This window comes from Triplophysa dalaica, chromosome 7 (genome assembly GCF_015846415.1).
Source record: "Triplophysa dalaica isolate WHDGS20190420 chromosome 7, ASM1584641v1, whole genome shotgun sequence".
In the NCBI taxonomy this organism is placed as follows: domain Eukaryota; kingdom Metazoa; phylum Chordata; class Actinopteri; order Cypriniformes; family Nemacheilidae; genus Triplophysa; species Triplophysa dalaica.
The window spans coordinates 10,175,306-10,196,749 of NC_079548.1; the positions used below are offsets into that span (position 1 = coordinate 10,175,306).

The window sequence follows — 21,444 nt, forward strand, 5'->3', positions numbered from 1 at the left end:
TGGTTCTCAGACTGGGGGTCGTGGCCCTATAAAAATGTATCATAGATTTTATTCAATCGAACATAAAAAATAAGACCACCAAGCCAAAGAATTGATGTTCCAGCATTGTATAACTGAAGATGTTTTGGGTTTTATAAAAATTCTAAGTTTAAGATTCGAAGTCTTTATGTTGGGGGCCACAAAGCAAAGTTTGAGAATCACTGATCTACAGAGCATAACATCATCAAAATGAAATCTCTGCGCGTAAGGGACAAGGCTGAAGACCTTTGTTGGATACCCATGGTCTTTAGGCCCTCAGAAGACAATGGATCATTCTGTCATTGACAGAATTGGCCCAAGAATATTTCCAGAGACCACTGTCGGTAAACACAATCCACCGTGCCATCTGTAGATGCCGACTAAAGCTATATCATGTAAGCTATATCATGTAAGCTATATCATGTCAATTATGGTCATAATTGAACATGGTCAAGAAGCGCCATTGTGTCCTGTGGGCCAAGGTTAATTTAAAATGGATTGTTACAAAGTGGAAAAGTGCTTTATGGTCAGACAAGTCCAAATTTGACATTCTTGTTGGAAATCAAGCCCTGACCTTCCATGTTATCAGCTTTCAGTTCAAAATCAAACATCTCTGATGGTTTAGGGGTGGATTAGTGCATACGGTATGGGCAGCTTGCATGTTTTGGAAGGCACAATGAATGCTGACAGGTATATAAAGGTTTTAGAAGAAGTCTATTTCGAGGAAGCCCTTGTGTATTTGCGCAAGACAATGCAAAACCACATACTGCAGCTATAACAACAGCATGGCTTCATAGTAGAAGAGTCCTGAGTGCTGAATTGGCCTGTCTGCAGTCCAGATCTTTCACCTTTTGAGAAAATTTGGTGCATCATTATACAAACAAATACGTCATAGACAACCATGAACTCTTCAGCAGCTGGAAACCTATATCCGGCAAGAATATAACCAAATTCCAACACCAAAACTCCAGAAATTCATAACCTTGTTGCCCAGACATCTTCAAAATGTTTTGAAAAGAAGAAGAGATGCTACACCACACGCCACCGTCCAAACTTTTTTGAGACATGTAGCGGTCATCAAATTTAAAATGAGCTCATTTTGAGCATACATTTTAAAATTTCTCAGTTTAAACATTTGTTTAAATGTTCTATTGTGAATAAAATATTGGATCATGCGATTTGAAGCAATTTTAGTTTTCATTTCAGATATCCTACTTTAAGTCTGCCAATGGTATTAAACTTAAGTTATTAGTGTTTTATTCTTGTAGTTGTAAAATAAACGTGTTTTATAACTTAAGCCGCAAAACAGGCTCAACTGAGAAATGAAATATTAAACTGCCAAATCCAATAATTACAATCCAAATGCAAGTTAAAGAAGGTAATAGATGCGTATCCTGTCTCCAGTCCTACAGGCGGCGGTATGGCGCCATTAGCGCGAGCAGTAAACACAAGATGTGAACCGCGAGTAGATCCGAGATTGTCCGTCGACGCGTTCCGTAGATACCGGTTATTGGAGGTCAGCCTCCCCTGGCGTGTGCTTGAAATGTAAACCCAGATATGTCATGAAGTGAATCTGAGAACGAGCGATACCTTTGTCTGTATGAAATCTGTTTGTTTAAATGGCATAATTCACATTTATGGGTGAACTCGCGTGATTTTATGATCGAGACAGACTGAAGTTTCTCCGTCCGTTTTGTCCTACACAGCGCGCCAATAGTGCGCAGGCCTGCCCTGTTACAAACATCAGCATCGATATCAATGTTCCAGCCTAAGGACTGATTCAATTTTATCCTGAGAAAATTAAACTTGCAACGATGAGGAAGGACGTGAGGATATTACTTGTCGGAGAGCGTAAGTGAATAAATTCACGGATTCCAGTTGACTGCAGTAAACGACTTGATATGTCTGCCTCATCTTTGTCAAATATTTATTTCTTCTTTATTGATGCAAATCTCTTCTACATTCAATTCTAGTGTTATTACAACATAGTCATCACTCATTTTTATTGAAAGAAGTCCATGTATAGTATACATTGTATACCCTTAGTTTCACTGCACTGTACGTAAAGTCAAACGTTATAATCTGCAAGTCTCTGATTTGGGTGTAACGTTAACTGAACTGAATAATATATACGTTGCTGTTTTATATCATAACTGAGCAAATCAGGCTGACATTAATGTTGTGAGTGTGTCTTAATGTTAAATGAATTTCACCTCTGTTTATCAGGGTTATTTATAACAGTTTAAGAGAGACTCTCACAGGCTTCCAGACTGCTGCCAGATATTAGATAGGGCAGCTGAAACCGTACGTGTCACTGGAAACGTACTGCTTACTTATTCCTAACCATCAATCAAGCAACTGTCTGTTTATCTTTCTACTCAAATCTAATGACAGTCATTTCAACATTTTAAAGGAATAGTTCTTCCAAAAATGAAAATCTGTCATCATTTTCTCCCCCTCACGTTGTTTCAAACCTGTATACATTTCTTTGTTCTGCTAAACACAGAGAAAGATATTTGGAAGTATCTTTTCAGTTCTGGGACATCATCCACTACCATAGTAGGAAAGAAAATATAGCTTTTTTGTTCTGTTCAGGACAAAACAAGATATTTTGAAGAATTTAGGAAAACAAAGAGTTCTTGGGCACCTCTTAATTCTTCCTACTTTAGTAGTCATTGATGTCGCCGAACTATAAATTACTAACATTCTTCAAAATATGTCTCTTTGTTTTCATCAGAACAAAGTAATTTATACAGGTATGATTAGAAATAACATGAGCCTGAGTAAATGATGACAGAATTTGCATTTTGGGATGAACTATCCCTTTAAGTGTTGTGGCTCAGATTGGAATATCAATCACTAAATCAGAAAACAACTATACCGAATATTTTGTGTCTTAGTCTATTTGTTTGGCCACTTAAATCTTAAATCCAGTCCTGTTTCTGGAGACAGCTTGGTGCTATTAATAGGATTAGATCACAGCGGTCACTGTTGATTGCTTTCTCTTCACAGCCAAAGTGGGGAAGACTTCCCTGATCATGTCACTTGTCAGTGAGGAATTCCCTGATGAGGTACCTTTCCCAACCTAATATTTGTATACATACATACTTTCATGTTTGATTTTCCAATGCCCATATAATTCCCCATGCACCGTGTGTGATTTCATTGAAGGTTCCTCTCAGAGCGGAAGAGATCACCATTCCTGCTGATGTTACGCCTGAGAGAGTCCCCACTCATATTGTCGACTATTCAGGTATTGATATTTATTCTCTTTGATGAGAGGTGGTTAAAGGGGTCATTTGACTCGACTAAAACGAATATTATTGTTTGCTTTAGCTGTAATACAATGTGTATACACGATTTAAGGTTAAAAAACGCTGTATTTTTGCCTCTCTGAAACACGCTTATATTTTACAAAGCTCATCGCTGTGAAAAGCGAGATGTGTTATGATTGGTCAAGTCACTAGTGCGTAGTGATTGGTCGAATACATGCGCGTAGATTTGGGCGGATTTAGTCAAATCACTCCACGAGCTGACGTCAAGTTGTGGGGTTGTGGTTACACCATGCGTTTCAGGCAGGCCTTGGTGAGCATTTGCTTCTAGATAAAATATACATTTTGTTCCGACACTTAAATTTTAGCAATTTCACGTGTCTAATACATAAATGGGCAACTTATAACACACAAAAGACAAAGAAAAACACGTACTTCCGAATGACTCCTTTAATATACAACCATCACTTGGGATGATTTACACCCAGTTCTCCTTTTCTCCTTTTAATGGTGTATTTTTGATTCTACAGAAGCAGAACAGACGGATGAGCAGCTTTACCAAGAAATTTCAAAGGTGGGGCTGGTTTAAGTCTCCATCATGATTTAATTTCATCATTTGCTTTTTATTCATCTCCTTATTTTCTCTGTTCATACAGGCTAATGTTATTTGCATAGTCTATTCAGTTAACAACAAGAAGTCAATCGAGAAGGTAGGTCTTGTAGATGGTCCTATATACCAAACACAAATATTGAGATTGAATGGTCTTCTGATGAGTCTTATATTGGGATCCCTGTAGGTGACAAGTCACTGGATTCCCCTCATCAATGAGCGAACAGATAAGGACAGCAGGTGTGTGGCTTCTTGCCAGGCTCAATGAGGCCTTAGATCTTTAGACTGGGATGTTTTTGAACTTTCCTTATGCTTGTGTTATTATATGTACAGTGTGATCTGTTTGTGCAAAATTAAATATAGTCTATTTATTATATTATTGTATTGGTTATTTATTAGTTATTTAAACTTTCCCCCAATAATGTTACAGAGTACCTTTGATTCTGGTGGGGAATAAATCTGACCTGGTGGAGCACAGCAGCATGGAGACCATCCTGCCCATCATGAACCAGTACTCGGAGATTGAGACCTGTGTAGAGGTGAGAAATCATGATGCAGATGTATCGTACATCCCTCTCAGTGCTCCAGTGTCTGAGCGTGTGCAGAAGGGTAAGAGTATCATGGTGGCAAGTGTCATTACTCAGTGGGTCATGTGCCTGTCAACCATTCCTCCTGTACTAGTGACTATGCTTTCAGTCTAAAAGGAGAGTGAGATCCTCCACTACAAGTTGAATGTAAATCAAACTGTTCACAAACAAGATGAACGTGATGTACGTTACATCAGTCTTGTCAAGTTTAAAATGACCAGTTCAGTGTTTACATTTTAGTCTTGCCACCTTTATACTCCATGTTGCTCCAGGGGGATTGTCCCTGTAATAAGTGCACTGTAAGTCGCTTTGGATAAAAGCGTCTGCCAAATGACTAAATGTAAATGTAATGTAAAATCCAACCCTTATCATACAAGAATGGTAAAAGAGAAAAGCTGAAAAAATCATTTCTTGAGTGTGTTAAAGATGTACGGTTAAGTATTTATTCCTGAAACCTTTTAAATATATATAAGACCAACAGCAGCTATGTTTTAATGATGTTGATTTTAAGACTTAATTGCTCCTTAGTGTTCAGCCAAAAACCTGAAGAACATCTCAGAGTTGTTCTACTACGCCCAGAAAGCTGTTCTGCACCCCACTGGACCTCTGTACTCACCTGAGGAGAAAGAGGTAAGAGGTGAAGCTTACATCACCTCAGGTTAACTCTAAAGCTATTTCACTTGTTATTTTGGCCACCAATTGTTTAATTACTGTTTAAAAAGTGCATTTTTTCAGATCTCTGATTCAAAATCCCAGATTGCATTGGTGTTTTTGGTTGTAACAAGTTTCTTTTTTGTCTGCTCAGATGAAGCCATCTTGCGTCAAAGCACTTACTCGCATTTTCAAAATATCAGATCTGGACAATGATGGAATTCTGAATGACAACGAGCTTAATTTCTTCCAGGTAACAGCAGCATCTAGTTGTGGGTTTTTTTCAAAATGCTTTCAAAGCAATTTGTTAATGAAGTCAAAATTCTCAGACATCATGGGTTCTTCTACCTTCCAGAGAACCTGCTTTAACATCCCCCTGGCACTTCAAGCCCTAGAAGATGTGAAGAATGTTGTGCGGAAAAACATGTCAGATGGTGTGAAGGACAACGGCCTCACACTAAAGGGTGAGCAGAGTACATAGGCCATTTCCTATATCTCAGATGTTGTGACTTTGCAACTTCATGAGGGAGTTGTGATGGCTTGCATGTGGCTACGTGTGTGTGTCTCTGACTTATTGCGTGTTCTTTATTTTCCAGGCTTCTTGTTTCTTCATACACTGTTTATTCAGAGAGGAAGACACGAGACAACGTGGACTGTGCTGAGGCGGTTCGGTTATGATGATGACCTGGAGCTCACGCAAGAATACCTGTTTCCAATGTGAGTCCCAAATCAAAACTTCACAATAAAAAAAATATCAAAATTTGTCCATGTTGTGCTGGCCTGTTTTTGTCAAAATAAATGAGTCCATGGTCTAAAATAGCGAAATATTCTAACCAGGTCAATGTGGTGAATCTCTTGTCCTAGGTTAAAAATACCCCCGGACTGCACCACAGAACTGAACCACAATGCCTACCTCTTTCTCCAGAGTGTCTTTGACAAGCATGACAAAGTGAGTTCAGCAAAACACTATGCGGTTGCCCAAACAGCTGACTGCTGGATAGTTATGTAACTCAGTTCATGGTAGTTTAAATAGAGAATTGAACTACCATTTGTCCGGGTGTTTGTTGAGTTACGTAATCTGAGGGTGTGTTTAACAACACCGCCCTGCAGATGAATACATTGTCTGTTCACGCAAGGATGTGTTCTTGTGTTTAAAAACAGGTATGAAAATTCTGTTATCATTTACTCACCCTCGAGTTGTTCCAAATCTGTATAAATTTATTTGTTCTGATGAATGTAGGGAAACAGATTTTGGAGAATGCTTTTAACCAAACAGTTCTTGGCCACCATTGACTACCATAGTTGGAAAAATAACAATGATAGTCAAAAGTGCCCCAGAACTGTTTGCTTTCCTACATTGTTCAAAATGTCTTCTTTTGTGTTCAACAGAACAAAGCATTTCTTCCTACTATGGTAGATAATGGTGGCCAAGAACTGAGTGGTTAAAAGCATTCTTCCTAATATCTTCTCTGACACAATTGTGTTTGTGTTAGGATCGAGACTGTGCCATGTCTCCAGATGAGCTGAAGGATCTGTTCAAGGTCTTTCCCTACATGCCCTGGGGGCCTGATGTCAACAACACCGTGTGCACCAATGAGCAGGGCTGGATCACTTACCAAGGCTACCTGTCCCAGTGGACGTGAGTACTATATAGAAACCGTACTAATCGGCCATGTGATGATCAACAATATGATAAGAGAATGTTAACTTCTAGATTAACAACATACCTGGATGTGCAGCGCTGCTTAGAGTACCTTGGTTACCTTGGCTACTCCATTATTCAAGAACAGGAGTCACAAGCATCAGCTATTACTGGTGAGAATGTTTTTGCTTTGCTTTTCTCAATCACGCTGTTTTTGTTCTGGCTGTAATGCATGTCAAATATGATCAACATTCCCTCTTGCAGTCACCAGGAATAAGCGCATTGACCTACAGAAGAAACAGACGCAGCGCAGCGTATTCCGCTGCAACGTGGTTGGAGCCCGAGGCAGCGGTAAAAGTGGTTTTCTGCAGGCCTTCCTGGGCAGGAACCTGGAGGTGAGCATATTACTTGTATATATTTTTACATATATGCATTTGACAGACTATCCAAAGCTTGCAGTGCGTTCAAGTTCATGCATACATGCTTTCCCTGGGGATCAAACCCATGACCTTAGGGTCGCTAGTGTTTGTTTTTAAACTTCAAAATGTTGATTGAAATCTTTCATTTATGTTGCAGCGTCAAAAGAGGTTAAGAGAAGACCACAAGTCTTACTATGCCATCAGTACCACTTACGTTTATGGACAAGAAAAGTACTTGCTCGTAAGTCAAAGCCCTTTCATATTGTAAGCAAATGTGAAGATGCCGTAAAGGGACGGTTCTCCCAAAAATTAAAATTCTGTCATCATTTACTCACCCTTGATTCTGTATAAACTTCTTTGTTCTGATGAACACAGAGAAAGAAATTTTAAAGAATGTTTGTAACCAAACAGTTCTTGGCCACTGTTCTCTCTCTCTCAGCTTCATGAAGTGCTTCCAGACTTTGAGTTCCTCTCAGAGGCTGATCTGGCATGTGATGTTGTTTGCCTGGTGTATGACATCAGCAATCCTCGCTCATTTGAGTACTGTGCTAAAGTCTACAAGGTAAGATATTTTTTTATTATTCATTAGTACACTATGACTTGCATTCAGGGTTGTACATCACTTTGGTAGACAGTCAAAAATGTTTTCTGTTGTGTTTGTTTTAAAGTTTATTAGCTTTTGTATTCATTCACAGAAACACTTCATCGACAGCAAGACACCATGTGTGATTATTGCTGCTAAATCAGACTTGCACGAAACCCGTCAGTACTACGGCCTGACGCCACTAGATTTCTGCCGGAAACACAAACTTCATCCACCGCAGCTGTTTACCTCGAACACAGCTGATGCGCCCAGCAAAGACATATACACCAAACTTACCACCATGGCCATGTATCCGTGAGTACAGCCAGACTTCAGGGCTTTTCACACTTAAAATAATTAACCCTGGACATTCTAATCCCTGGGTTACCTATTTCACGTTTTAAATTTCGCCAGGGTTAAGAGTGTGTGCGTGTTTGTAGTTTGACGTGTCATTGGACAAAAGCACTACATGACGAGTTCAAATCAATAAAAACAGGGTTTAGAATGAAGGTAACCCAGGGTTACATGCCGTGTGAAAATCCCTTTCTTGACCCTTTGGTCTTCTGCTCCTATTAGATTGTGATTGGCTGTCTCTTCCACACATTTCAGTCTAGTTGCTGCCACTATTGTGTTCAATGCAGCGGCTTGGAGATCAGATCTCTCAGTTATTTAAAAAAGCGATTCATGTAACCTATATTTTGTATGCGGGCTACTGAGGATGTCAGCAGTGGATGGGTTCTTTCCTAGGTTTGTGTGTAGAAACATTGGGTTCAGTGGTAACTAGATGAAGCCAAACTTTACAGAAAGACTTTGCATGGTTATCTCTGTGTGCTCCTTTGGTAAATGGGCATTAGTGCTAAACATACAATTTGTGAAATCAATTCTTAGGAAAGAACTGCAAACTTTGTCCCATACAAGCTTCCTGTGTTGTGCCAGGTTTCTGCAATCCTTCCTTTAAATCTTTCTTTTTCCGTGTTCATGTGCTCTTCCTGCTTTTCTCTGTTTGTCGGTAAAATTATTCAAAGAGAGGCAGTTAGCAGTACTGTTTCATACACACATGCAAGCGTTTTCAATGTTATTTGTTGTGCTTACCTTCCTGCACCCCTCCATCTCCAAGTCCACCTTGCCCTCACCTGTTTGGAGGGGATGGCAAAACGTTTGGGATCCTGCTCTTGCGGAAATGCGTCACATGACACTTACTCTTCCTGTCTGTGTGTGTTTCTGCAGCCACGCCAAGTTACGCTGCATGTGCACCTGCAACAGGTGTACCTTTTGCATCTGTCACAACCTCCTCAACTCTGAGCTGGTCCGCTCGGTAAAGGCCAAACTCTACAGTGCTGTTCTGACAAGGTTTCTAAGTATAGCCCTATTACCCCCCATTCTACCTCTCTGCAGGGCATTCTGTAATTTTGGCTTCCTAACACGGCTTTCTTTCCTCTTGACTCGTTGTCCTGGCCTGACAGTTTTACGTTGCATATCCACAGAGGGGATGTATCGAAATATTGTGGATTTCTTTTGGTGTGCATATTTTTCTTTCATGGTCCCAGAGATTAAACATTTCTGAATTTTGTCTCAAATTGGTCAGTTAACAAAAATATTTGAAAAAGCCAACAAACATCTGAATGAAAGTTTTATCCACACAAATTCCAAACATTTGGCATAGGTAAATCTTATATTCATTAATGCTTGTTTTTGAATCTAACATTTGCTATGTGGCCATGCTTGTGCCTTTTCATTTGAGCCTCAGTAACTCCATCTGAAATAGATCCAACCATTACTTAAATCCAATTGGCAAAGCGGTGACTAAATTCTGCTTCTGTGCTCAAACTTGTGCTCAAAAAGTCATGCTTGAATTTTTTTTTCTACCTGCATCTGCACGTTACTCCTTCTAACATCTGAGCTCTTATATTCACCATCCACGTTTCACTTTAAATTTTCTGTATTTTTTATTAAGGCACCCAACCTACTACTTGAAATAGTAGTTTTATAATGTTTATAACATAATGTTTTATGTTTAACCCTCTTTTTTATTGGCCTGTTGGTGGATATGCAATTGGTAAATCTGCACTAATTTACTCATTCCTGCTTCCGGGACAAATGTGTCCGTAAGGATTATAGGACTTTCTGGTTACATTTTTCCACTCAATCTTTTTTCATATTAAACAGTTAATCTTATTCTTGCCCTTAAATCTTACCTTCTTACCCAATTTTTTATCATAATGTAATGAAATGTAACATCAGAAGAATGCATGGGCGTATATTTTAAACCAATGAGTGACATTAACCTAAAATAACCTGAAATATGCTATTTATTTTGTATACTTTTCTGTAAAGCATGTCACTTTCAAATTTTTTTATCTCATAATGCATGGTCATTTTATTAAATTAAGTTTTATTTTTTAATAAATCTGTTCAGTCATTGATATTAATCATGTGAATTCATGTTTTGTTCTGTCCCTCCATAGGTTTTCCTTTTCATTTGTTTGGTTGGCCCTTATTGTCTTTGCTTTGCATCTCTTTACTTGATGTTAACAGTCTGACATTTCTGTCCCTCTATCTTTAACCATCTTATGTTTCTTGGGGTTAGATGACATATGACACATGACATATGACACAAAGAGAGACTAACTGGCACTAACCAGTCATATGCAATGATATGACATCAAAGGGGCTTAAATTTTATGGGTTTATGGCTTTGTCTGAAGGGCTAGCGTGTCTAACCTGTTGTCATCTAAAATGCACACGCTTTTCATAACATTATTGTGTGAGGCTTTGATGGATAGCCTTTTTTATATGATAGCCTTTTTTATATGATTTGTACTTCTACATCTGAGTTTAGAGACGTTGTCTGTATTGTCTTTATATATAGGGATAGTTTATATAATTTTAATTCAGTCAACCTCATGTTGATTGAGAATCTATAATGTGTTGAAAAAATGTTAAACGGAGTCTGATGGCCTTGACGCCTCACTGACAGTTGACTGAAGCTCCAGTCAGTCTTTAAGTCCCAGTGAAAATAAATTTATATTTGTTTATGAAATATTGCAGTGTTTATTGTAAATAGCTTGTCAGTGTAAGTCATTCTCTTTTTAAAATTCATGTGCCCTCATAATCTTGAGTTAAAATCTGAAATGCATTTCCGCCCTCTAGTGACTATCTATCTCAAATGTGTAAGTTATATAGCTTGGGGGGAGCATCCGTTAACTCTGCCCCTTCAACTGTCAGTCTGCTCCCAACTCCATTTTAAAATACTATGGTTGTATTTAGACATCCAATCAAATCGCAGTAAAAAAATAAGTCGGACCCACAATTTTTCTCATTTGAAATTCCTTTTCATTTCGAAATGCTTCAGAATACGGAAGTAAAAATGATCACAACTTCGGTTCACCTGGACTTTGGGGTATTTTTATCACTTTTCACAAACATTTTACAATAGTTTTTTAGGTTATCCTAAGAAAAGTGGCATGCCACCAAGTTTTAACAAAACCAAAATTGAGCAGAGAATAGCCAGGGTGCAACATCGATCCATTATTCTGAATTAGTGTTTAAACTCATATTGCATTCAAAATGTTATGAAATGAATTTTATAGTTATCTCTGAATTATTTTAGTGACTTCACACCAGAAACGCAGTTGTTTTATCTATCAGGAAGCCGTAGTGATGTGTGAGAGCCTGTATGTTTACCGCATGTGGTGGGCAGTGGGGTACAGTGGGGTGTGATCTTGTTGGGTGTTTGGTTTAATTGCCGTGCTGTATGCATGTGTGTAAGGTTGAGACCATTTATACAAGACGTGGGCACGTTTCTATTTGCTGACGAGGAGTCCAGCCTTGTACATCAGGTTCATGAGGTCAGCTTTGTAGAGGACTCGGTCTTCATGGAGTCATCTGTTGATCCGTTTGTGTCCGTTTGTGACAGGTAAAGACCCCCCTCCCCAGGTATCACAAGTGGAAAGTCAAATGCAAAAGGACTTGTCTATTGAATCTGTTTGTATGGTTTTTGGTCAAGATGGTTCAACACATTTATTCACCTCTTGTTTTTCTTACCCAAACGTCTGCTGATAGGTGTGTGTTGCCTAACCACGACATATTTTTCAATATATCATCAAGTGATTTATTTGTTTGTTTGCAAATTCCGTATCACCTTTTTCCTTTTACCAGTGTTTTTAAATCATATTCATCCATATTATATCTCTCATGGGTTTGACACAGACAAGGTCACAGTATAGCTTTGATGAAGCTTTATATTTCGTGCTGTATGTAGTGTTGCACTCTCTGGAAGGCCACTTGTTCTTGTATCATCTCTTTTTATTCGTTACTTGCTCATCAAAGCAATGCCGTCTTAAACATGTTCACCATTTTGTTCTTAAGTTGCTCTCTCTGCACATTTCTATGCTGCACCCTGCTGCCCTATTTCAGTTCCTCTACTTTTGCACAGTATATTATTGGATGTCTAAAAGACAAAACGAACAGAATTTTGCTCAAAATCTTATGATTTAGTCTTGGTTATGTCATTCTGCAATAGCTCTGGTAGTTAATTCTATAGAGTGATCTATAAGCCTGCACATTTTTAAAAGACTGTCTTTACTCCGGGGAAAGAGAAATGCCATTGTTTTGTCATTTTTCACCTCTAATCTTATGTTCTGTCATATTAACACATCCTATTGTTTTACAGACACATGACCCAAGCTGACCTGAAGAACTCTACGTTTTGGTTGAGGGCCAGCGTTGGTGCCACCGTGTTCGCTGTCCTTGGCTTCGCCATGTACAAAGCGCTACTCAAGCAGCGATGATCGATGCAACCGGCATGCTACAACATCCAAGCCCACCCCTGATAAACTATATTACCCATAATCCCTCTTTCCTGCATAATTTCCCTTTTGAGAAAATACTATATAGTTAGCTACATTTTGTATAGTTTAAAAGCAAACTGCCTTCCGTAAGCCATGTGTCTCCTTCCATGAAGTGTTATAGAAACTCCCCTCATCAGTCATGTGGTGAAACAGGACATTTACCGTCTGACAGGAGCTATAACTGGGTCATCTGCTCTTTGGACAGTTTTTAATTTATGCAAAATAATGTCAGGTCAGTATTAGTTGGGTGTGACCTATATTGGAAAGACACAGCAGACAGGCAGGGTTTACTGATGGTTGAACACTATGTTTATATATGTATATATATTAAAATTACCTGTAGTTAGTGAGAAAAATCATATTTGAACTGTGCGCATAGAGATGCAGTCACGCTTTAGACAGAAGCACTGAAACAAAGCCATGTCTCATGTAAAGGTCATTTTCCTCCTACACCTGTATTAATTTATTAGTTATGTTTTCTTTGCCATTTCGTGAACAAAGGGTTATTTTTATGCAATATTTGGTTTTTATTTTGATAAATTATGGTTTTCCTGTATACTTTATGCCTTTATGAAGATCATGCACGAGAAATTTCGCACAATTGAGTTAATTTCTGTTATATTAAGTGATGTGATGCATATGCTATGAGACCAATAGGACCTGCTTTTACTACCTTATATACTACTCATTATTTCTGCCCATCTAACAATCATGTAGAGACAAAGTCACTAAAACAATGTTTCAGCTCTTATGCATATGTAACTTTCAGTGCAATTGTCCATGTGGAACTGTTGCACTTATGAATTTTCAAACATTTACAATAAATAATGGTGTGAATAAATGTGTGAATTTTGTGGGACTTAACTCTTGTAAATAGGTTGGTTATGTGTAGGCTTTGGAGTGAATAAGAATGCGAGAACTGTAAAACAAACACCTCCCCCTCATTTGCCATTGATATGATGAGGACAATGCTTCTTTATTACATTAACAGTCAGAAGTGAGGATATTACCTTTTCAGAGGAAGTCGTGATGTTAATTTATCTATGGTGAAGTGTGAGCGCTTTGACATCTGAGCTGAGCATGTCGACTGGAGGAGGGGTGCAGACCCCCATCTGCCAGGGCTTTCTGAAGAAACGCAAGGACAAAATTGTAGGTAGATATTGACTATTTAATGCAAGGCTTGTTTACATGCAACAAAATGTTTTAAAAGGATAGTTTGCCCCAAAATCAAAGTTATGTAATTTATTCACCCTCATGTCATTCACAATCTCTATATGACTCTTTCTTGTGTGGAACAACAAAAGAAAATATTTGCAGTAATATCCTAATTATTATGTCCATTCAGTGGAAGTCAATGCTAGTCAAAGTTGTTTGGTTGTCAACAACGGTCTTTAAAATATCTTTTGTGTTCTGCAGATAGAAAGTCATACAGGTTTGGAATGACATGAGAGTGAGTGGAGGATGGAAGGATTTTTTATTTTTATGTGAACTATCTATATAAAGTAGTAAGGAACAATAATTATGGTATAACACTGCTGTTAGTAGCTACTCCAGTATTACATTTTACAGTTCATACCTATACCTTGTTTACTTGGATATGCTAAGTTAATATATCAGCATTAATTTCTCTATATGTGATTGCTTATTTTTTCAAAGAAGCTTCGGTGGGTGACTTACTGGTTCAGACTTTACAATACAACCCTGTTTTTCTACACGAAGAAACATGGAAGTGCCGTAAGTATGTCAGTGTTGGATAATTTCTAATCTGTCATATCATAAAATAATAATATGAATCAGTCAATATGATGTTTATTTTATTTAGTTGGCTCAACTGATGACAAGATAGACTAAATTACTTTTTTTGTTGAGTCTTAATATAAACCCATATAGCTCCTAGTTCAAAGAAAAGTTATCTTGTTTAGAAAGCTTTGATTTAGGCTTCAATGAATTATTCTAAGACCAATTTAAGGTTACAATGCTTTTGGGAAACACAGCCCTGGTCTTTAAGCTATTGTCTTTCCTCCCACAGTTAGATCTCAGGGGACAGTATTACATATATGAGGTAAATGTCATATGTGAACCCTCTGTCATCTTTGTTATTTTCTGGGCAAATAAGCAATAATAATTGTCTATAATTGGGAATGTTTCATTGCAGTTTAAGAGTTGTTTGTATGATGTTTAACAGGTGCAGTCTGTGCGCGAGGTAAGCGGGACAGAGAATAAGGGCTATCTTTTTGAGATGACAATGAAAAGTGGGAAGAAGAAAATGCTGGTGAGTTTCCCAACCTGACACTTTCATCAATAGAGTGACTGTAATTTGTGTTTGAGGATGTGGTCACTAAATAAGGTAATTTTGTTGAAACAAAAGCCCCCACAAGAACATTTATGACTGTTTCAAAAAGGAACATACATTGCTCTTATGACACAAACCTTTACCTTTTGTACATAAACATTTAGGTGCACATATGCTAAAATGTATACATTGAATGCATTATGAGTCACTTTAGATTCCTCTGCAATCTGAATACAACCAAACACAATCAAATGCATTGATTGCAATGATAATATAAGTTGTTTAAACCATTTTCAAATAAACATATACACATTTGGCAGATGCTCATATATAGAGACACACAGTGCACACTTACAGTATGTGTTTCCCTGGTAACCAACCAGACAAATTACCTTGGTGTTTTTCGCAACATGTTCTACAAATTGAGATACAAAACTACATGTGAACAATTAAACAGGCTGCAGATACAGCTGATGTTAGACAGCTGTGGATGGAACAGTTGTGGAAAGCCATGATGCTCAATGGGCCCGATAGAACCAGACCTGTACCTGATGGGTAATGCTTTCCTCCAAAACAATTCTATTCAAAAATGGTTTTTACGTGAGATAAAATGTTTTTAATGACGTGTGTTTGTGTGTGTTATTGAGATTAGGGAGCAAATTTCAGATAATAAATCTGAAACTCAACCTTGCCTGTCTGAAGACACTTATGCAAGAGACAACAGATGTCTCTCTTTTGATCAAGAGTCTTTCCATTCCTTTAGAAGTAGTAAGTATTCATCATTCCACTCACTTTGGGTTCTTCACAGTGATACCTATAACAAACATTTTGGTTCCCCAAAATTATCAATAATTTTTAATAATCTAAATAACTTTTTGCACTAAAAAATAACCTTTCGTGAAATGGAAAGGTTCTTCAGATGTTAAATGGTAATTTAAGGAGTCAAAATGGTTCTTCTTTGGCATTGTGATTCATGAAGGAGCTTTTTTTGTGAACAGTAATACTTGTATGTAACTTGTTTTGACATCACAATGTTTTCTGTTGATAATAAATGAAGTCAAGCAGAAACTGTTTCAGATCACTATAAATTCCACTGATATGTTCTCAATTAAACATTTATGAATACATTTCTCACTGGGTTCGTCTCAGTTACTGATGACAAACAGAGTCTGCACACTGACAATGAAATGGAGATGAGCACAGAAGAGATTTCACTGACAGACTATGACATTCTACCACCTCGAAAATGTCTGTATATTTTTTCTTCAAAAAGAATATTAACAGTTAGTTAAAATAGCTGCATTTGCTTTGCATTGCCATTGCATAATGTTGATTTATTATTGATTGGTTGTAGATACTGACGAAACCCTCTATAACCCACACCCCAACAACTGGCCATCTAATAAGAAAGAACATGGTTAGTCTCCACCTCTCTTTTTATTATTATTCCTTTGTAATTGTACACTATTGCTTAGTCTGTAAACTATCATATATCAGCACGGTGTGCTGTGATTGTTCTCATTTACAGGGGTGACTGAAATCATTTACGATGTTCCGAACGCATTGATTAGGAAAAAGTCAGAACAAACAGTTGGTAAGCTGTTGGAAATTCTGGGAAGACTGTTTTATTTGTGTTTCCCAACGATCCCATGGTATACCTCAGACTGCAGAATTGTAATCAGTTTTTTGTGTTATTTTGTTCCATAGAATGCTCTGGAAGATCAAGCAACTAGATTTCCTTTGTTATTTAGCCTACTAAATGAAAACCAATTAAACTAACCACATAATCTGTTTGCCATTTTAGAATGTCACAGCAGTAGTGTAAGGCCTGAGAGTGGAGGTCTTCTCGATGACATGATAGCCTCTCTGGGCAGTGAATCTGCTGCCTGGGTCAAAACTGCTCCTCTGTGATACATTTGTAAACTTCATGAGCCACTTTGAGCAAATTGCTGATAAAATCAATGTCTGCTATGTTGTAGTAAATTTCAGTATTATTATGTGATGTTTTAAAGGTTCTCTTTGTACTAATGAGTTCTATGCATGCGTGACTTCCACGTTTCTGGTTCATAACCTTTGGCAGTTTACGGTTGGGGAGACTTAGCAGAGAAATGGAAAAATGATAATTTAGCAGATGCTTTACATTGTGGCACACAGCAGTGGTACATAGAAGTGTTTTTCTATCGTATTTGAAATTATACTTTCATTCAAATACGGTAGAACAGCACTTCTATATACCACTGCTGTGTGTGACAATGTAAAGCATCTGCTAAATGTAACTATTTTGTCATTTTTCCATTTCTCTGCTAAGTCTCTCCAACCGTAAACTGCCAAAGGTTCTGAACCAGAAACGCAGAAGTCAAGCATGCAAAGAGCTCATACAAAGTTTGTTCAAATACTCATTTATTGTATTCACAAGACTATACAATTTTTAATCATGGACATTTGAAAACACGTAAAACAAGATCTAACAAACTAATACTATTTCTGACTAAGCATCTAATAAAGTAAGAATTTAAGTGCAGTTTGATGTTTATTAAATTATTGTACAATATTGTACTTCTACAGTTATGCTGAATAAATAAGAGTGAGATTAGTAGTTTAAACACGTACATTTATTAAATTACAAATTACAAAACCTCCACCACATCACAAAGCACTTGATTTAAACATACAAACATTTCCACATCCAGTATCCCCTTATAGTATTTAATTTCAACATATTAAATGACAAACAAAAGTGTAATTTAAAAGGATGAAATTGATGCAAGTGGAAAGTTTGGTTTTTCTCATCACTGTCCAGAATTGTAGGGAAAATTTGTCCAAATACCCACACTCACCATTCAGAATCAGAATGAGCTTTATTGCCAAGTGTGCTTGGACACACAAGGAATTTGTCTTAGTGACAGAAGCTACCAGTGCACATACATGTTAAAAAAGTGACAAGGCACAGGTAACAAAACGTAAAAAAAATTATGTGTCAGACAATACACATTTCACAAAAAGGACAATATTAGACAAATTGATAATAGGGAGTATATTGTATGTAAAACTGTACTGTGTTCTATGCAAGTTATGCAGAGGAACATGGGTATTATATCAATAACATATGTATAATAAATATGAGTATATAGTTGTGTATTGCACGTTTTTTATTGCACCGTAGAACATTTAACTGTTCATGAGGTAGATGGGCTGAGGGAAGAAACAGCAGCTGTCACGCACATGCAAACTACGCCCACTCTCACTATCCATTCAGAACACCTGCACAATGCACATTCGGAAATACATCCGTCAAGACGGTCAAGTAGCAGAAAATTGAAATTTTTTAGAACAACATTTGTATTTATAAGACAATTCTTTTACATGATCTATTTCATTGTTTTAATTGCGTCCTATCTGACTTACCTTAGAAAAGCAAACTTTATGCTTTCCTGAACAATTTTCTTGTGAGGACACGTGAGTACTTGCTCTTCCTGAATATGGATAGGTTATACTGTATCTAGTATAGAAATAATAATTGGTTATTTAAGCAATATCGTGTATATTCCAACACTCTGGATCAGTGTTGGGTAAGTTACTCTGAAAAAGTAATTAATAACTAGTTACTCATTACATATTCAATAGTGTAATTAGATTACTGTCCAAATTACTCTGTCCAAAAATTATTTAGTTACTCATTACTAATTACTTTCTATATCTTACATCAACCTTGATTAGTTAAGTGATTCAAGGATAGACATGAAACGGCTTATTTAATTCATTCAAATAAATAATATTATTAACTGACCAAAGTATTACAAATGTGAGCACAGATTTTAAAGTTAGACTTTGAATTTTGATGTCAATTACACTATTGCACACGCATATATTTCACAAAGTATTTAGTTTAAGTACATCAAAGTAACTGTAATTAAATTACAGAAAACATATGAGTAATCCCTTACTTTACTTTGTCAAGGGAAAAGTAATTAAAATACAGTAACTAATTACTTAGTAACTAGTTACAACCAACACTGCTCTGGATGAAGAAGTACGTATCTAAATGGAAAGTGTAAAAGAACACTTTATGTGCAAAAAAAAAAACATGTTTTACACAAATACATTAAGTAAAAAAGTTTTCGGTCATGTATAATCTTGATTACTGAATGACCCAAGTGAGCCGCTTTTATCAGATTTATAAGATAGGCATACTCTGTGAATGAATATCCCTCCACCTTTTTTGTGTCCATGTTTCATTATTTGTGAGATTTAGATGCAAGATGACGTATAATGTCCCTGCAAAAGGATATCGCTTTCAGCATCTTGTTGGCAGACACAATAAACAAACTATAAAACAAACACTGAGGCCTGTTGCACGAAAGTAGAATTAAGACATCCGGGATAAATGACACAGCTGAGCTCAATGAAGCCAAAACATGTGCGTCCAGGCTTAATTGGTTGCACAAAGACCAAGCCAGGATGAGCAGACACGGATTCATTAAGCCAGGTGAAACCAATCCTGGATAGGTGCGCGCTCACGGCTCACTCAAATAGACCCCGCCACAGATCACAGATTAACTGATTTACCATGGCAACTAGAGCCGCGTACTTTTCCCCTTCGGAAGCACAAATCCTCATGGAGGCATACGAGGAGGTAAAAGATATAATTAAGAAGAAAGGCAACACCGCCACAGTGATAAAGCAAAGAGAAAAAGCGTGGCAAAGTATTGCAGACCGCCTGAATGCGTAAATAGTGCACAATTACACACTCACCGCTCCGCTGAAACATCACAATTACAATTCAAATATTTAATTCACATCTCCAAAAACGCAGTTGTACTGTAATTATGAAACGGTTACATTTTTAATTGAAATGCACCGCAGATATGAGTGAAATTGTGTAAAGTAACTCCATCACACTGTATAAAGCTATGATAAATTATTACTAAAGCCTTACATTATTATTTAACGTTACCACGCTCAGTACGGTTTAATCTTAGCCGTTGTACTCTGTTTCTTATGTTTTTGTGTTTCTCCTGCTTTTATTAATGTAAAGCTGCTTTGACAGAATGAAACAAGTGTGAAAAGTGCTATATAAATAAAATGTAATTGATTAAATAGATGATCTATAATAATAATCACTTTAATTTATATAGTGCCTTTCAAAGGACCCAAGGTCGGTTGCTCACTGCACTGCAAAAATGTCTTTCTTACTTAGTATTTTTGTCTTGTTTTCAGTTAAAAAAAAAAAATATCAAAAAAAAAATCTTAAATATTTTCTTGAGCAAAATTACCTAGGAAAATAAGCAAAAAAATCTGCCAGTGAAACAAGAGAACTTTTCTAAAATTAAGTGTTTATGGAAAAAGTAAACTTATTTCAAAATAATTTTTCTTATTATATTGACAGATTTTTTTTGCTTGTTTTAAGCACACATTTACTTAAAGTTTATATTTTTGTCTTAACTATACTTATTTTGCTAGGTCATTTAGGTGAATTCTCTGGTGTGTTGCTGCCAGCCTTTTCTCCTGACACCTTTCACAGACCCCCAGGAAGCACAGCAGGCCTACAACCATGCCCATGCCAGGACCAGGGCCAGAATTGAAATGACCTTTGGCCTCCTGAAGGCACGCTCTCACTGCCTTCACAAATCAAGGGTCAGCCCTGTTAGGGCATGTGATATTACTGTGGCTTGTGCGGTCCTCCCCAATGTGGCCTGCCTGAGGAAGGAGAGGGCCCCCAGAGTGCCACCAGCCATGGAATGGGACAATCCGGCAATCTTCCCTGATGACGACAGTGGTCGGCTGCTGAGGGACCATTATGTGTTGAATTATTTTAGTTAGTATGTGTGCTTTCAATTTTGGTTAAATATGTCCTGCGGTGGCAGAGGAATTTGGGTTTTTTTGGGTTCGTTTTTTTAAGAATTTGGCCTCTTATGATGTGTGTGCGGTATACTGTGTGTAATACAAGGCTGCAGGGAGGCTACTGCATCCATTCATTTGTCTGTTCAGTTGATGTGTATGGATTTGTCCTGCATTTATTTTAGTGTGCAGACATGCAGGGTGTGTTATATACAGACCTTTGAATGTATATGTATCATTTTGTATAATATGCTTTGATTCTGTGCTTTCCATCTTGTAGAGTCACTGTGACTTCAGTTTCAAAAGGAGCTGATGGTTTACCTGCTTTGTTTTGTCCTTATTCAATAAAGGAACATAATGTTACACATTGTGTTTTTATGTTTATATGGAATGTGTATTTGTTTATATGACAGAGTACTAGGGCCACACTGAGGAAAAAGGATAAAGTCATAAATTTATGAGGCTGGTTCTTTCTGCAGAAAAGCTACATATTCTTTTTACAGTTTTGATACTTATGACAATGTGATACTTAATATTCTGGCACATCAGCATGTCTTTCTTTATGAAACCATACTGAAGTACAATTTTACGAAATGCCCCACATCTGTCATTTTAACAACTGTCCTCCTTTAAAACAACTGGTTACAATATTATGACTTGTCTTTTTTTTTCCCTATGTGG

General features: G+C 37.3%; 2 protein-coding genes across 6 annotated transcripts; both read left to right on the plus strand.

Moving 5' to 3' along the window:
* Window positions 1–1,513: 1,513 nt before the first annotated feature.
* Window positions 1,514–13,473, plus strand: rhot1a (ras homolog family member T1a). The gene is made up of 21 exons (XM_056752973.1): window positions 1,514–1,869; window positions 3,031–3,089; window positions 3,190–3,271; window positions 3,821–3,864; window positions 3,947–4,000; window positions 4,088–4,140; window positions 4,331–4,439; window positions 5,016–5,117; window positions 5,293–5,391; window positions 5,494–5,602; window positions 5,735–5,855; window positions 6,003–6,087; window positions 6,632–6,777; window positions 6,853–6,953; window positions 7,045–7,175; window positions 7,357–7,440; window positions 7,639–7,761; window positions 7,895–8,097; window positions 9,010–9,132; window positions 11,552–11,698; window positions 12,455–13,473. Exons 1-21 carry the CDS (start codon window positions 1,833–1,835, stop codon window positions 12,570–12,572), a joined length of 2,130 nt encoding a protein of 709 aa, XP_056608951.1. The 5' UTR covers window positions 1,514–1,832; the 3' UTR covers window positions 12,573–13,473.
* Window positions 13,474–13,643: 170 nt separating this feature from the next.
* On the plus strand, window positions 13,644–17,006 carry LOC130426660 (uncharacterized). Of its 5 annotated transcripts, none has more exons than XM_056753549.1 (10): window positions 13,644–13,781; window positions 14,289–14,366; window positions 14,662–14,694; window positions 14,818–14,904; window positions 15,383–15,480; window positions 15,578–15,693; window positions 16,075–16,173; window positions 16,280–16,342; window positions 16,454–16,519; window positions 16,633–17,006. In XM_056753549.1, the coding sequence occupies exons 1-10, from the start codon at window positions 13,713–13,715 to the stop codon at window positions 16,656–16,658; spliced, it is 735 nt and encodes a 244-aa protein (XP_056609527.1). In that variant the 5' UTR covers window positions 13,644–13,712; the 3' UTR covers window positions 16,659–17,006. The 5 variants fall into 5 exon arrangements, with proteins under 5 accessions (XP_056609527.1, XP_056609526.1, XP_056609524.1 ...); XM_056753548.1 differs by having other exon boundaries at window positions 16,730–17,006; XM_056753546.1 differs by having other exon boundaries at window positions 16,454–17,006.
* The last annotated feature ends 4,438 nt before the right edge of the window (window positions 17,007–21,444 follow it).

Excerpts from the sequence above, each read along its gene's own strand:
- rhot1a (XM_056752973.1), top strand. The coding sequence starts at position 1,833 with ATGAGGAAGGACGTGAGGATATTACTTGTCGGAGAGC. Across the intron at positions 1,870-3,030 it reads GATATTACTTGTCGGAGAGC|CCAAAGTGGGGAAGACTTCC; the intron begins GTAAGTGAATAA and ends TTCTCTTCACAG. Across the intron at positions 4,001-4,087 it reads ACAAGAAGTCAATCGAGAAG|GTGACAAGTCACTGGATTCC; the intron begins GTAGGTCTTGTA and ends GGATCCCTGTAG.
- LOC130426660 (XM_056753546.1), top strand. The coding sequence starts at position 13,713 with ATGTCGACTGGAGGAGGGGTGCAGACCCCCATCTGCCAGGGCTTTCTG. Across the intron at positions 13,782-14,288 it reads AGAAACGCAAGGACAAAATT|AAGCTTCGGTGGGTGACTTA; the intron begins GTAGGTAGATAT and ends ATTTTTTCAAAG. Across the intron at positions 14,367-14,661 it reads CGAAGAAACATGGAAGTGCC|TTAGATCTCAGGGGACAGTA; the intron begins GTAAGTATGTCA and ends TTCCTCCCACAG.